This window comes from Strix aluco, chromosome 19, assembly GCF_031877795.1.
Source record: "Strix aluco isolate bStrAlu1 chromosome 19, bStrAlu1.hap1, whole genome shotgun sequence".
Classification (NCBI taxonomy): domain Eukaryota; kingdom Metazoa; phylum Chordata; class Aves; order Strigiformes; family Strigidae; genus Strix; species Strix aluco.
In genome coordinates, this window is record NC_133949.1 from 16,068,043 (window position 1) to 16,082,749 (window position 14,707).

General features: G+C 60.6%; 1 protein-coding gene across 5 annotated transcripts in view; it reads left to right on the forward strand.

The window, feature by feature from the left end:
• Positions 1-14,707, forward strand: part of RAP1GAP2 (RAP1 GTPase activating protein 2) — a 70,133-nt gene that overhangs the window by 4,027 nt on the left and 51,399 nt on the right. For 2 of the 5 annotated variants that reach the window (XM_074845532.1, XM_074845533.1), the window contains exon 3: positions 13,874-13,909. In XM_074845532.1, the coding sequence (XP_074701633.1) occupies positions 13,874-13,909 (36 nt within the window). Of the gene's footprint in view, positions 1-1,197; positions 1,326-10,163; positions 10,367-13,873; positions 13,910-14,707 lie in introns of those variants that run through there. The other 3 variants (XM_074845536.1, XM_074845531.1, XM_074845534.1) reach the window with 3 other exon arrangements.

A 14,707-nucleotide genomic window follows, 5' to 3' on the forward strand; every position in this document is an offset into this window, starting at 1 on the left:
GGCCCTCTTGAGCAGCGCTGTATAGACGGATGAGAGCACGGCACCCGCTTCCTATGGCTTTTCACGCAGCCGGGCTGGTTTTGCCCCAGTCCCACGAACGTCGTGTCCAGGCGCGCTGCTGCTGGCAGAGCCGCTCCAGCTGGGCTGGGCTCTCCCCCGGCGTGGGAAGGCTTTTGGCAGCCAGGGAACGGCGCAGTGGCTGTGGGTGCAAGAGACTGTGATGGTTTTAGAGTCGCGTGACCATCGGTCACCTCGTGCGAGTGCTGGGCTGGCCGTGCCATGTCTGCTCCAGCCGGGGAGCAGTGTGGGGCACAGCGGGCTGCCAGCTCAGCCCTGAGCTGTGTCGGTAGCCAAAATCGCCGATTTTGATGTTTAATGATGTTAAACAGGTTTCAGTGCTGCCGAAACCAGGAATTGCATCGGTTTCACTGAATCTCTTTAGCAACCAGCAGGACCAAAGCGATGCGGCTTGTGACGGCCGGGCTGAGCTCTGCGGTCCAGGCCCTTCCTTGGGCTCGGGCGGGTGACAGCAGCCTGGGGCTGGGGTAGGCGCCCCGTGAGCTGGGAGGGGTGGGCCCGTCACTGGAAATGGGCGTTTTGCTTTTTCTCTCAGCGAGTCCAGATTTTGGCCCTGGAAGCTCTTTAGTCTGCTCCAGCCTGTGTCTGTAATTCAGCAGTACCAGATGAAGGGGCTCACATGTAAGGCTGAGTCTGCCTTCAAGGCTGAACCCAAAGTGCTCCCTTTGCTGGTTATTTTCTCACAGAACAGCGCTTTCACTCTAAAATCCCCAGGCAGGTTTGATGGGCAGATCCTGGTGGGGGTTTCTCTGGCACTGAATCTCCCCCGGGTGAATGACCTGGGAGCCCGTCGCATCTTGAGCCTCCGGTTCTTCCCTTCCCCCTCAAGGAGCCTGGGCCCGGTTTCCAAATTGGTGACAGACCTCAGCTGAGCCGAGTTTAGCCCTCGCCCTCAGGGGTGAGGCGTGGGGGCGTCGGCAGGGCAGGCAGGGCTGTAGGCAGGGTAGAGCAGGCAGGGCAGGGCAGAGCAGAGCAGAGCAGAGCAGAGCAGGCAGGGCTGCAGGCAGAGAAGAGCAGGCAAAGCAGACAGGGCAGGAGGAGGCGGCTCTGCCCCGGCAGCCCCCGCTCCGAGCTGCCCCCCCCCCCCCCTCCCGGGGGCTGTGCCGGGGTCCGCGGGCGCGCAGCGCCAGGCGCAGGCTCCGGGGGACGCGGGGGCTGGGGCTCCTCCGCGCCGCTCCGCGCCCCCCCCCCCGCGCAGGGGCTGACGGCGGCTGCTGGTTCCGCGCAGGGAGCAGCGAGGAGGCGAGGTAAGAAGATGCTGCTGGGTCTCGCTAAAGCGAACCGCGGTGCCAGCGGGATTTTGGGAGCGTGCGGGGACGGGAGTGCGAATCCCCGGGGCTGGGCTCCAGCGGGAGGGTTTGAGTCGGGGTTTGTCCTTGGTTTTACCCTGGCGGGGCTCGGCTGAGCGCAGACGTGGGGCAGAGCCGGGAGATCTATTGTTGAAACGCTTTACAGTTCTCGGCTCCCACGTTCGCCTTTGGCTGGGAGAGGGCTACTGGGGGGCGGGGGGGGGCTTGGGGACAGGGGGCGCGGGGTCTGCGCCCCGCTGGGGCCGGGGCGGCGGTTGCTGACGCGGATGTTAAATAATGAAAATTCAGAGGAGGCAACTTCGAAAGGTCTCGGCAGCGCTCGCTGCCGGCGGGGCTGCGGGGGGGGGGATTTGCTCCTGCCCTCGCAGGGCACCCCCTTGGCTGGGAACCCCCAGGATTTTTGCATGTGACAGAAGGAGGGCACAGGAGGAGATCGCTCTGCACCTCTCGCTGCGCCCTGTTTGCGGGGTAACCCGCCTCCCCTCTCTCTGCTGCCGAGATTGCGGCTTCTCTCTACCCCAGGAGCGGCGTCATGTCTGCTGCCGAGGCAGAGCAGAGCATCCCACCCCTCTTCCCCCCGCTCATCCCTGCGGGCCAAGCGCTGCCGAGCCCCACGGAGCGAAACTCCCGGAGCTGGTGGGGCTGCGCCCGCGCGTCGCCCCCATCCCTGGTGTGTGCTGGGCGCGAGATGGGCCCTGCCACCTCCTGCCCCGTTTCCTCGTCTTCTGCGTGCTCCAGGCTCGGCTGTTTTATTTAAGATCGCTTGTTGTTTTCGTAGCACAAGGGACATAATATCTGTCCACACGCCGTGATTTATTGGGGGTTGGAAACAGGCCAAGGAGTCTAAATTCAGATTCAACAAGAAGCGTGATTCCAGCCAGCAGCCTCGCTCGCTGCGTACACCAGGTTTAACAGATTTTTCATTCTCCCTCTGCTGCTGATTCCTCCCAAAGGGCAGCTCACCATAACCATAGCAGCAAAACTGCCTTTTTTTCTTTGCTTACATTTGTTTTATCATCCTTCCTTCCTCTCCATCCCCAAGCGTATCCGTGTGGTAGCGGGGTCCTGGGGGCTGCTCAGAGAGTCCCTCCGCTGCTGTCGCCTGTTGTCTACCTGAAGTCAGATGCTCTGGTTGTCGTTAGCAGCTGCTGTGGAAACAGGAACAGGACTTCAGCAGCAACAGTAGGAAGAGACATTTTTTCCAGGAGCTAAAAACAGCTCATTCTCCCCAGACCTCTTTCCAATTTCGTGGGGGTAGATGAATCCCTGCTTAGAGTTAACATCTGCCTCCAAGTTGGATGCTAAACCAGAAAGAGCTGTTTCTTGATTCTGATTTGAGTCTAGCCCAGCTCTTGCAAAAAACACCCAAAATGGTGGAAAAATACAGGTGGTATTGGCAAGATGTAGCAGGGTTTTGAAAAGCTTGAGTCCAAATCCCGTGTGAGTTGTTTGCAGTATTCAGATGGAACCCTGGACAAGTTTGGCCTTGAATCTGAGCCCTGACTGCTGCCTAAATCTAATCCTGTGCCAGGGCATCTTGGCTTCGGGCAGGCGCTGCTTAGTGTGCTCCTGGGGGGCCGGGAGAAGCCCCTGCGAGAGGAGGGTGCGAGGGCACAGGCTGCTTCACCGAGCCCGGTGCCCTGCTGCTGCGCGCACCGTCTCCTGTAAAGTCTTCATAAACGTGCTGAGCATCACTTGGGCGTTTTTTTCACTTCTGTTATTAGGAAACTGTTCCAGAAACTGTTTGTATTAAAGATTAGAAATCTCCTAATTTCCAGCCAAAGCGTGTTCAGGTCTCTCTCATACCCATGCTTTCTTCCCACCCCCATGTTTTGCCAGCCCTGGATTTTAGTTTAAGCAGTTCTTTTTCTGTCTCGCCACAATTTCTTCATAGGCTGCAGTCACGTCCCTGCTGGGTTTGTCATGTGAATTGGGCCAAACGCTCTCTGGTTCCTCTGGGCCAGCTGCGTGCCAGCGCCGCCTGTCAGCAGCAACGGGGGTTTTGGCAGGTTTTGCCCTAATTGCCACCTCCCTCCCGCAGCCCCTGCGGTGCCGGGGCAAAGGGGCGATGAGCTCCCGGCGCTCCAGGGAGCGGGGGATGGCGGTGTGGGATGCTGGGGTGTGCAGGTGGCCATGGTGATGGTGCCCAGGGAGCTGGCACTGCCTGCCTGCCTGCAGCGCGCAGAGAGAAGCCCTCGTGCCGATCCTCGGGCAAGGCACAGCGTGTATGTGTGTGTGTCGACCCGGGCGTCTGCTGCTCACCCGAAGCATCCTCTCTGGGGCTTAGCTTTCCTGGGAAGAGATGTGGTGGGAAGAGGTGGGGAAAACAGACACACAGAAAATCCGCGTGCCGGAACGGGCCCTTTCTGAAGAGAGCCTCTCGAGGGAATTTCATCCCCTCGCTAGCAAGAGGGAGCTCTAAAATGGGTGGGCCCCAGCAAACAAGCAACTCTACGTTAAATTCATAGTGGGCTGGGAAGAATCTAATGAGCCTGGAGGTGTGTGTGGTGACTTTCTGTGCACAGTGGTGTGATCAGGCGAGGTCTGTGTCCCTCTGCAGCAGGGAGCTGGGCCATGGGATGCTGGGAGAAACCGGCTGCCATGTGTCAGGCTGGGTGCCCAGAGAGCCTCTGCGTCTCCAAACTGTGCAGGCGGGGGACGTTCTCGGTGCCGCAGGGTGCCCAGCAAACCCAGTTACCCCAGGAGGCCTGAAGGAACCCGGAGGGTTGTATCCAGCTCCCCCCAGCTGTGCGCGGGGTGAGCTTTGGAGGGGTGGGGGGGTCACTGACAGGAGAGCGGGGTTTGCTCCCGACTGTGCAGCCTGGACTGGGCTGTCCCCACCTCCGCTCTGCTCTGCCTGGAAGCGATGAGATCGATGCTACGAAGAAAAGACAAATTAGCACTGATGGACTTCAGACCCAGAAACAGTTAAACACATGGATTTCTGCTGATGTTATGGTCCTGAACCAGCGCAGGCTTTGCAGAGCTTGGCCTTGCCTTCCTCCACCGAAGTGTCTCCGTCCCTGCCAGGCTGAGTGCAGACTCGTCCCCGAGTCCCGCTGCCACCCTTCCCCGGGATGTGTGTGACGGGGGGCACAGGGACGGTCCCCCACTTGGCTGAGTCAGAGTTTGCCCCTTTCTGCTGGCCACTGAGCTGCCTCGTTTAAGGGATGGATCTGGCTTCCCTGGGGCCTGCCTGCAGGCCCTGCCTGGTTTAGAAGCCCCTTTCTTGGGAGCAGCAGTGCTGCCCTGTTCTGCTGCCCAAAGGTGTGGGTACCCCAGTACCTGCGGTGTGGGGAAGCCTCCCGGGATCCCGGGGAGGAACCGTCCCTCTCCCCTGCAACGGCCGGTGGGTTTATCCTGTTGGGGCAGGGGGGGTCCCCAGCTCCAAAGTGTGCGGGACAGGACACCGCCCCCCAGTGCTGGGCTCAGGTGGGTTCAGCACGTTCCCTGGACACCTCTCTTGGTGACTCTGCGGTGGATCCGCCACAGCCAGGGGTGTCCGTGTGTCCGTGCCTGCCCAGGGGGCTCGGTAAGGTCAGTGGCTGCGGTGCTGTGGCCGATGCCTTCGGCTCACACCATCTCCTCCCTTTCGTGGTGTGCAAAGAGCCAGCCAGAGGGTGTGAGGGACAGGAGCTGGGGAGTCCCCGTGCGGCTGAGTCACCCGACTTCTCCATCCCTGACACCCCCAGTGCAGCTTGGGGCAGCAGCGCAAGAGTTTGTGAGAAACCCGAAAGCTGCAGCTGAGCCGGGGCTGCTCTGCTTCGGCCACAGGCACCTGGCCAGCGCTTGGGGGGGGGTCTCAGCCAGCGCCTGTTGCTTTCCCGGGGTCCCCTCCTCGGTGCTGTGGTCCCCAAGGTGTAGCTGGGTGCTCCCTGGGCCACCAGGAACGCTTGTGGTGCAGCGCCGGGCTGCGGGGGCTGGGCTGGGTGCCCGTAGCCCTGTCACCGCTGTCTGAGATGTGACGTGTCCCAGGCCGAGTGGAGGCTTCCTCCAAGAACTGTTTTTTAGCCATTTTTATGGAACTGAGCAAGTCGCTTTGGACGTAGGGACGAGTCCGTGAGCCCTTAGCGGTGTCAAATGGCCTCCAGAACGTGGAAGAGGAGCTGGAGCGTGGGCCGCAGCGTGGGCTGGGCATAACCTTGGTCTCCAGCAGGAAGAGACTCTCGGGCCTCACCCAGCACCGAAATCTGCCCCTGACATGGGTGGGAAATGAGCTCCCCGGGGACCCTGACCCCAGTGTTCACCTTCGCCACGTGTCTGGTGTCCCTGGGTGGGCTCTTCAGACCCTGGTAGGGGCAGGAACCAGCCCCCCTCTCCCCAGCTCCCCACTGCCGAGCGGGATGGGGTGAGCGCAGCGACGGGGCTTTCCCTGTGCTGGGTGCTGCCGTGCCTCACCCGGCGTCCCTGGAGCAGGGGACCCATGATCCGTGTGGGCCATCGGCTGGGTGCACTGCCCACCCTTCTCCCCGGGTGCGTTCAGCGCTTTTTCCCTCTGTTTTCTGTTCCCCAGGTTGGGCGTGCCTGGAGCAGGGCTGCCTTCCATAAGGAGGCTGCCAATATGCTGAACTTTCTCTCTTTTTCTGGCCAGCAGAGCGTTTTGCTGGGAATTAGCTCTTCATTTCTGGGTGGATGTGTTTGCAGTTCTGCAGGCTGATCCTCCCAGTTAAACCCCAGATGGACTGAGCCCTCCCTAATGAGGTTAACGAGCGGGCCGTGGATGAGCGGGGCTGTGCGGCTCAGCGCCCCGGGCTGCCGAGGGAAGCGGCACATGGGGCTGCCGGAAGGAGCCGCTCACCCAGTCCCCGGCCACGAGCAGCCCCGAGGCTGGCGGGGGTATGGTGGGGTCTCTGGGAGCTCCTCGGCTTTACTGTCCTTTGGCTGGAGCTCACCCCGTGGGTGACAAACAGCATTTCCCCCCCCCACAGCAGCCGCTCGGTGCTGCAGGCCTGTGGGCAGCGAATGGCACCCTTGAGGACAAGCTGGGCTTTGCGGGAAGCTGCAGTTTTAGGCGTTGAGTTTCTCACTTCACTTCAGCAGCACCGTAAAAGGGGAGAAAATACTGTTAAAAATATTCCATGCACTGAGTCAGAATTAATTCGGACACTGTTTTCCTTTGTTTTGTGTGTCCAGGCTGATGATATGCACAGTGTGTTCTTCCTGCCAGGACAAAATCTAATATTTCTGGGTGCCCACAACCTTCCTCAGAATCATAATGGAAAGATGAATACCCTCAGCGTGCTGCATGCAATATTAAAGCACTAATGATGCAATCGGTCTTTCTTAGCCCCAGTAACAAAGGAAAGAATTACGCTGCCCTTCCTGGGCATAATTCTGCTCTGCGGTGTGGGCTCTGCCAGCCCCTCGTCTGCTGCTCGTGGGGTCGGCCCTGCACCAGAGCCCCTCATGAGGGGTTCACCTTCCTGTGTCTGCCCAAATCACGGGGCTGCCGGGGGAGCCTGGAGTGTCCCCGGGGACAGGAGCATCCCCAGGGATGGGAGCAGCAGGTACTACCTGTGCTGGCTCCACCGTGAAGGGGCTGGTGCTGCCAGGAGCCGGGGGCTGAGCTGTGGGGCTGTGCCCTGTGGCCAGTGGCTGGTGGCCTGGCTATAACCCACCCTGCAGCCGGCGCGGCTGTGGGAGAGCGGGGAGGAAGGGGCCTCTGGACCCCCCTTTTTCCTGCGCCGTGGGTTTATGCATCCGCCAGCGCTGCGTTGCACGGACCTTTGGACACCCCGGTTTTGGGGGTCTCGCTGTGGCCACAGAGGTGATGTCAGGGGCAGTTTGAGCCCCGTGGTCCCCCCTTAGGTGACGGGAGAGCTGAGCCAGGGCGGTGCAGAATTACCCCGTTTCCTTTCGCACAGAGGATGCAGTTTGTGCTCGTTAAGCTCTAACGCTGTGCAGTGGTCAGAGCGCTGCCGTTGGCGCAGCCTCGCGCTCCCCCCGCTTTCTCCCTCCTTTGCTTGGGGGGTGCGATGGAGCCGGCCGAAACGCGGGCGCTGCTCCCCCTGCGAGCTGGTCCGGGGGCTCCAGGGCCGGGGTTGTGCTCCAGGGAGCTGCGAGTGCCCAGCGCTGCAGGAGAATTTGGTTTTATTAATTAGCTGTTAACAATGTGGCTGGCTGCCCCAGCGGTGCGGCCCCCCTGTCCCCGGCGTCACCGTTGGGGCTGGGGCAGCTCCCCCGAGGGGGGAGCGCAGCTGGGCAGGGTCAGGGCGATGGGCTCCTGGTTCTGGCAGAGGCCCCTGGGAAATGTTAATTTTGTCTGGTGCAGATGGCACCGAGGAGGCGTCCTCCCCCAGGCCTTTGTTTCTTAATTTTGGCTGATCAGTTGCGATTTGGCTGTGCCTGCTCTGAAAGGAGGAGTTTCGTGGGGTTTTTTTTTCTGCCTTCATTTTTGAGCCCAACCACGTGAAATACCTTGGGGGGAAGAGGGGAAGTGAGAAAATGTCATTGCAGACAAACTATTTCTGGATGCACTCCTGTGCGGGTGCGGAGGCGGAGCTGGGCAGGCGATGTGGTGCCCTGGGGCGGGGGGAGGCTGCTGGCCTCTGGGGACGTGGGTCCTCGGTATCTTTTTAACCTCTGCCTGGGTCAAGTGCTGGTTGTCACCTGTATCTGTGGTGGCCGGGGCATCCCCGGGGCAAGGTAGGCTCCGTGCAGGGCTGGGCAGCGGGAAGTGGGGGCAGTTTCCCCACGGCCATGTCGAGGTCCTGCCCTCCCAGGGGCGGTTGTGAATCGCTCTTCGTGCTTTAGCAGAACTGTGATGCCAACGAGGCGTAAGCCAGACCTACAGAGTAATTCTGACCTACTGACCTCAGCGACCTCCTGCTGAAGGGGCGTCCGGCCCTGCCTCGTGGCACGTCTCCCCGTCGCCCTCCCGGCCTCCGTGTTCCCTCTGGCAGCAGCGAGTTCACGTAAGGACCGAAGTGGCAGAGCAAGATGCAGGAATTGGCACTTGCAGCGCTGCGGGAGTAAATGTTTAAGCGAAGAGCTGGCTGCTTTCCTGGGGCTCTCTCCTGGTGTGATGCCAGCTATCGAGTGACGCTGCCCGTGGCGGCCGCCAGTACCTGCCGCCGCAGCTCTGCGTGCGGGGCTGCGCCGGGGCTGCAGCAGCTGGGTGTTGTTCTGATGCACTGCAGAGCTCGGCCATGCGGGGAAGCTCCCTGCCTGTATTTGCAGGCATGTGAATCACGAGCAGCTCGGTAGAGCTGGGCAGGAATCGACTGGTACGAGTGTAAGAAAGACGTGACCTGGGGGAAGATGAAGCGCCAGGATAACGTCACGCTGCTGGCGATGCAGAGCTGTAACACGGAGCGTGCAGGCCAGAAACGAATGTGCTCCAAGCAAATGTCAGCTCCAAATATTTCATGGCACCTGAATTACGGCTTTCAAGCCTGCAGCATGTTTGGGATTTTTTTTTTTTGTTTAAATAATGTCCTTACGAGCTCTAAAACGCAAAGGATTTCCATAATTTCATCCCTTTAAGGGAAGATGGCTGTGGGTAGAAAAGTAGGAGTTGAAGTAGCTGGATCTCAATCCAAGCTTTTTCCCTGGAGTTGAGTGATTTCTCTCTGCAACTCCCTATCCCCCCGCTTCTTTCACACATCAGACAGAACCCAAATGTCTCTCAATTTAAAGCTTTTGGGTGCTTGGATGAGACTCCTGCAAGTGCCAAGCGCTGGGCTAAGAGCTGCCTTGAGTCCCCTCGGAGCCGCATGAGCCCAGCGGTGCCGAGTCGAGGTGATGTCTCCTGTGTGCGCCAGGCGTTATTTTAAATCACCGGAGCAGGAGGTGAGTGTTCAAGTAGCCAGACCAGTAGGACCTCATTAGTCAGAGGCTTTCCAGTGGTCTTTAAGGTGCTGGGACTTTGGGAAGGCAGCCTCGGGTTCACGTATCTCTTGTGGGTGACGCGCGGTTGCAGCTTGTCCCCTCCCGGCTGCGGTGCGAGGCTCCGCTCTGGTGTTGTGCCGGTGGCCCTGGGCTGCGGGATCCCACTCTTCCCCCTGACTTTGACCCGCAGGGGTGAGCCACTGTCCAGCCCAGGCCTGGGTGGGTGCAGATGGGTGCTGGTGGCTGCTTCGGCCCCAGGGGCACCACCCGCAGCTCCTGGCACTGGGCTCTGCTGTGTCCTGTGATGCCCGAAGGCTGATGCGGGGGCTGATAGCCTGTTTAATTGGGACATTGTGATGGATGGAAGCTCATACCCAGCTAGAGGTCAGCATTCCCATTTAAATGGGATTTCTGAGGCCTGGCTGTTCAGGCACCGCGGTTTTTGGTGGTGGTCAGGCCGCAGACGCACACTTCAGCGTTAGGGAGCTGCCGGGGACGGAGGAGAGAAAACCCGCAGCTGCATGGGGGCTGGTGGGAGATGCCTCGCTGGGCGCTGGGGCAGCTGGGCATCTGTTTGCCATGAGAGACGAGGTGAAGGGAGTTTTGCTTATTGATGTTTGATGCTTTTAGCGAGACCTCGCATGAAATACGCTGAAGGGTCAGTGGGGGGATCCCCTGCCAGGGACCCAGCCTGGTGCAGTGAGCGCAGCCCCAGCCCTTCGGGGCCAGCCACCCTGGGAGGCAGATCTCCGCGTTGCCACCAGTGACCTTCTGCTCCGGGCAGCCCCGTGGCACCGTGCTGGGCTCATGCCACCCGCCCGCCGCTGCCCGCGGCTCCTGCCATTAGGAGAAATACGATATTTGCAGCGTAAGGTTGTGAAAAGCCTGAGGCCATGAGAAAAAAAAAGAAACGAAAAAGGAAATGACTTTTCTTGTGGTGTTTGTATGTGTGCACGGGTGCAGGCGCTTCTGCGCTGGGGGTGGCTGACCGGGAGGTGCTGGGGTCCCCCCGCCCCGACACAGCCCCACGGGCACGTGGGTGCTGCCACCCCGTCACCGCCTCCCGCCATGGCTGGAGCGCCCCGGCAGCACCGAGCCACCACCATGTTCCAGAGAAAACGCAGCGTCTCCTTCGGCGGCTACGGCTGGTGGGTGCCTTCCCTTCCCTTTCCATCCCCCTTTGCTCCCGGAGCCGAGGAGCTCTTCTTCCCTCTGCGGCTTCGAAGGAGGAAGCACCGCGACGCTGCGGCGAGGCCCCGCCTGGTCCGTGGCAGGTTCCCGCTGCCCTCGGACCCTGCCCGGGTGGTTCCCGCACGAGCACCGCGGCTGCCACCCGCAGCCCGGGTTCGGTGGGACTGTTTGCTTCTCGTGCCCCTTCTGTCCGAGATGTGTTGGTCTATGGGGAAGTAGTTGAAGAAAATGGCACTGTTCTCCCTTTGCCCTTCTCCAGTTTCCCCCTCTCTATGGTATTTTATGCCCGTTCCAAGTCTGTGCTATGCGGTTGTGGTCAGGCTGTGGGAACTGGTGGCTGAATCGGCAATTTTCTGCTGATTTTAGCTTTTTGGCTCCGGGGCAGAGGGTGGCTCTGCCTTCCCCCCCTCCCCGTGCCCCAGGGGCTGGGCAGACAGGAGCCCTGGGGGTTTTGGGAGCTTTGGGGCTTGTGCTGGTGGGCTTGGAGCTGCTTGGGACCTGCTGGGGGAAACGCTGAGTGACTGGGAGGGTCACGGGCGAGCAGCGAACTTGTCGAGGGTTTTGGTAAATTCGCCTGGGAATCAAAGCGCACGCCTTGCTGAAGCCAAGCGTTTTTACTCAGTGGGATTTTTTTCTTTTCTGTAGGTAAAAATGGGAAGGAAGCACTCTGATAAACTTCTGTGCAAATAAGTTTTGTGAAATGTGGGCTCATCTTGTGGCAGAGAGAAGTGGCAGCTCTTGGGCAGCTTCGCCCCGCAGCCGCCGTTGGGAGCGGTGGCTCCGGGCCCTGGGCACATCCCGGGAGCTGCCGGCAGCTCCCCGCTGCAATGGAGCAGAGCCGCTACCCCCCTTTGTTCGGGCCGTCTGGGCTCTGCTCAGTTGTTTTTCTTCTGCACTTTGCAGGGAAAAGATAACCACGAGCCCGAGTCACGCAGGAAAATGTGGTCTGCTGGCTGCTTGGGGGCCACGCCACTGTCACAGCCCGGGCTGAGGGGAAGCAGGGGGTGGGCTTGCCCTTGAATGTCAGCATTGGCATCTGCACAGTGGGAAAGAAAGATTGGGGAGTGCAGGGGGAGCCCTGTTCTCGGTGGGGGAGCAGGGTTGGGGAACAGGCCCCCAGGGGTCCCAGGGGCAGACACCCCCTGCAGTCACGCGTCCCCTGAGAGCGCTGTGCGCAGCCGGGAAAAGGCTTCCCTGGGTGTTTATGGGAAAGGAAGGGCCCGGCCGCAGCCCGGTACCTGCCTCAGCATCTTCTCACGGTGGCCGGCACACCCTTCCTGTGGGGACCGTGCGTGGGGTGGCCGGGCACACCCAGCCGCTGCTTTCCACAGCTGCAGTCGCTATTTCCAGCCCTCCGCTGGCGTGTAGAAAGGGTTTTGTGCTCTCTACCAGCTGCCAGGTCCCCACGCTTGGGCTGGGCCGGCAGCCGCGGCGCGGCCACTCTCGGTCGTAGGGATGCACCTTGTGGGCGATGCAGAGCCGTGGGGTCTGCGGCCCCCGGAGCTGCCAGCACCCCCGTCCCAGCTCACCGGGGCTGCAGTCACTGATGCGGGTGCCAGCCTTGTCCCCCCCATCCCGGGCCCTCATCACCTGGCTGGTGTTGGCTTCTCCTTTCCCCTGGGCACTGCTCGTGGGGGCAGTGAGGACAGACCCCCCCTTTACTGGTGCTGCCGGGGCTTGGGGAACCCCAGGGCCGTGCTGGGGTGCACAGGGAGGAGGCTGGACCGGTGGGGTGTTTCACTTCACCCCACCTCAGGAGGGGGCACAGGGCAGGGCCTGACAAAGCGGCTCTCGTAGCTTAGTCATTTTGTGACTGCAGAGGGTTTTCTTTCTTGTGTGCTTCTTTTTTTGTTGTTGCCTTTTTTTTTTCTTTCTCTCTGAGAGGCTGCATAACAGCAACTGTTTTTTCTTCCTGCGGTTGTGGATGAAGCTGCTCGGTGCAGCCCCAGCTCCGGCACCCGGCACAGGTCCTGCCCCAGCCACCCCCTGGCCCCGTGGCCCATGTGCATCTGCTACCGAGCTTGGCCACAGCTATTTACACCAGCACGCTTTAACGTGCAGCCTGATTAGATCAGCGAGGTCTGCGGACACACTTATAAAGCATTAAGTGACAAGGGCGGGTGCCCTGGCTCGATTTTTAGGAGCAGGAGCGTGCCGGCTCTCTGGGAGCAGAGCACGGAGGCTGAAGTTTGGGGAAACACCGGGAACGAAGCTGCCGTGGCCTTGGGGTTTTGGGAGTTCTGCATCGCTCTGAGCAAGAGAGGGACCCCGGGGGGTCGTGGTGGGCACAGGCAGGGTGGGCAGGAGGCACCGGGGTCCAGCTGGGGTGTGGGGGTGCCTTCGCCTCGTCCCTCGGGAGCAGGGACACCCCACACGGGGTTCCTGCCCTGCCTGCCCCAGCTCAGCTGGTGTCACGACGTCACCCGCGGGCACAGCCTTCTCGTGACGGGGAACTTCGGCCTGGCAGCGGAGGGATGTAAAGCTGCGAGTAGAGGGGAAGCTGCATTTCTGCAGCCTTGCTGCGTCCTCTGTGATCGCAGGGCAAAACGAGCGGGGTTTGGGGGTGTGGTCTTGGTGGGTTTGGGTTTTTTTTTTTCAGAGATGTGAAATTAATTCCACATGGCAGGTAACAGAGCATGTGCAACGGCTGCCAAAAGACGTCATTTTGCATTTTGAAACATTACTATGATTTGCATTAATTAATATTAATATGGCTCTGACCACAGTGGTTCTGTGCAGACAGGCACCCATTAACTGTGCCAAATAAAGAAGTGAAGCGACCAGGGCTCCGGGCCCCGCGCGAGCTGGCCGGGGCTGGGAGCGATGGGGCTGCTCTGTGTTCCCTCCAGCCGTGGCTCTCGGCACGGGTGCGGGTGCTCGCGGCGGCTGCGGGCGGGCGAGGGGGGAAGGAAAAGGGGAAATCAGCGGCTGGTGTCTGGGTGCGGGACGAGCCTGAGCTCACAGTGAGCAGCCAGGTATGAAAATCCCACACTTGCTGCATCCTTGTTCCATCCCCGTTGGACTGGGCTTCTCCTAAGGCTGCAGTGCCGAGTTTGCAGGGTTTGGTGTGACCCTCCCGGCACGTTGGGTCTGTTTTCTTTAAATAGGTGTTTTGTGGGAGATGTGATCCAGTGCTTTGGAGGCAGCTGGGACACGGGCAGTCTCCTCTGGTGCCCAGTTCATCTCTGGCATTTTGGATGAGGAGGCAACAGCTCTCCCCTGGTCACCGCCAGGAAATAACTGGGGGGATTCTGTTTTACTTGCCGCCAGGCTTCACTTTGGGTTACGTTTTGGTTGGGTTTGTTTTCTGGTCAAGTCTTTCTGAGGTGTTGGTCATGCCAGCCAGACGGATGGCACCTCTGTGTGAGATGCTGGGGCTGGGTTTGCCAGCAGCCCCCGGCTCGGGAGGAGGGATGGCCCCCCCGCCTCGCCCACAGTAACCCGCTCCTCTGCTTTCTCCCCAGGATCGACAAGACGATGCTTGCCAGCCTGAAGATCAAGTGAGTACCTGCGCTCTTCCCTCGTGTAGCGTGATTTCCCCGCGGGACGCGGTGCTGAGGGATGGGTTTGTGTGTAGAGAACACGTTCTCGTTGGCTGTGCTGCCTTCCCGGCTCCGGCTCTGCGCCGCGGCAGACCAGCCGTACCTACCCATTCCTGCAGATACCCTTGCGCGTGTCCCATGGCTCGTTTTCCGGTGAAGTCCGAGGTGATTCTTGTGCCAGGTGATTGTAATAAAAGCAATGACACTCATGGTGTGGTCGGTGGGTTGAGGCACGGACGGTGCCGTTCATGGGGCACCAGCTCTGCCCTGGGAGGGATGGGGAGTTGGCAGGATGGGCCCCCACTGAGCTGCTGGCTGTAAATTCAGTGAAGCTTGGGGTTTATTTTTCGCTTTGTTTTTGAATCTTGCAGCCTGGCAAGGGGGTGGGTGTCAGTGGGATCGTGGGTGCCTGGGCTTGTTACCCAGCTCCTGCTCCCGCACCGCTGGGCGTTGCTCTGAAAGGGGCGAAGATGCTCTTGGGGCCCGGGAGGGTCCGTGAGCCTGGTGTGTTGCTTGGTGGGTCCATCTTGGGTTCACCACGACTTGCTGCAGGTTGGCGGCGTGGGCTGCGTGGCTGCTGGCGAAGCGGCTGCTGGGCCAGAATCTGCTCCGTAATGGCATGAGGCGCGCGGGGTCACTACCTGTGCTGGAAAATGCCATGACGGGGTGGGGAGGAGCAAGCAAGAAGGGGCTGGGAACGGTGGTACCGTTCTCACGGCTGTCTGGGACCTGCCTCCCGTTCACCCCTGGGCCTTC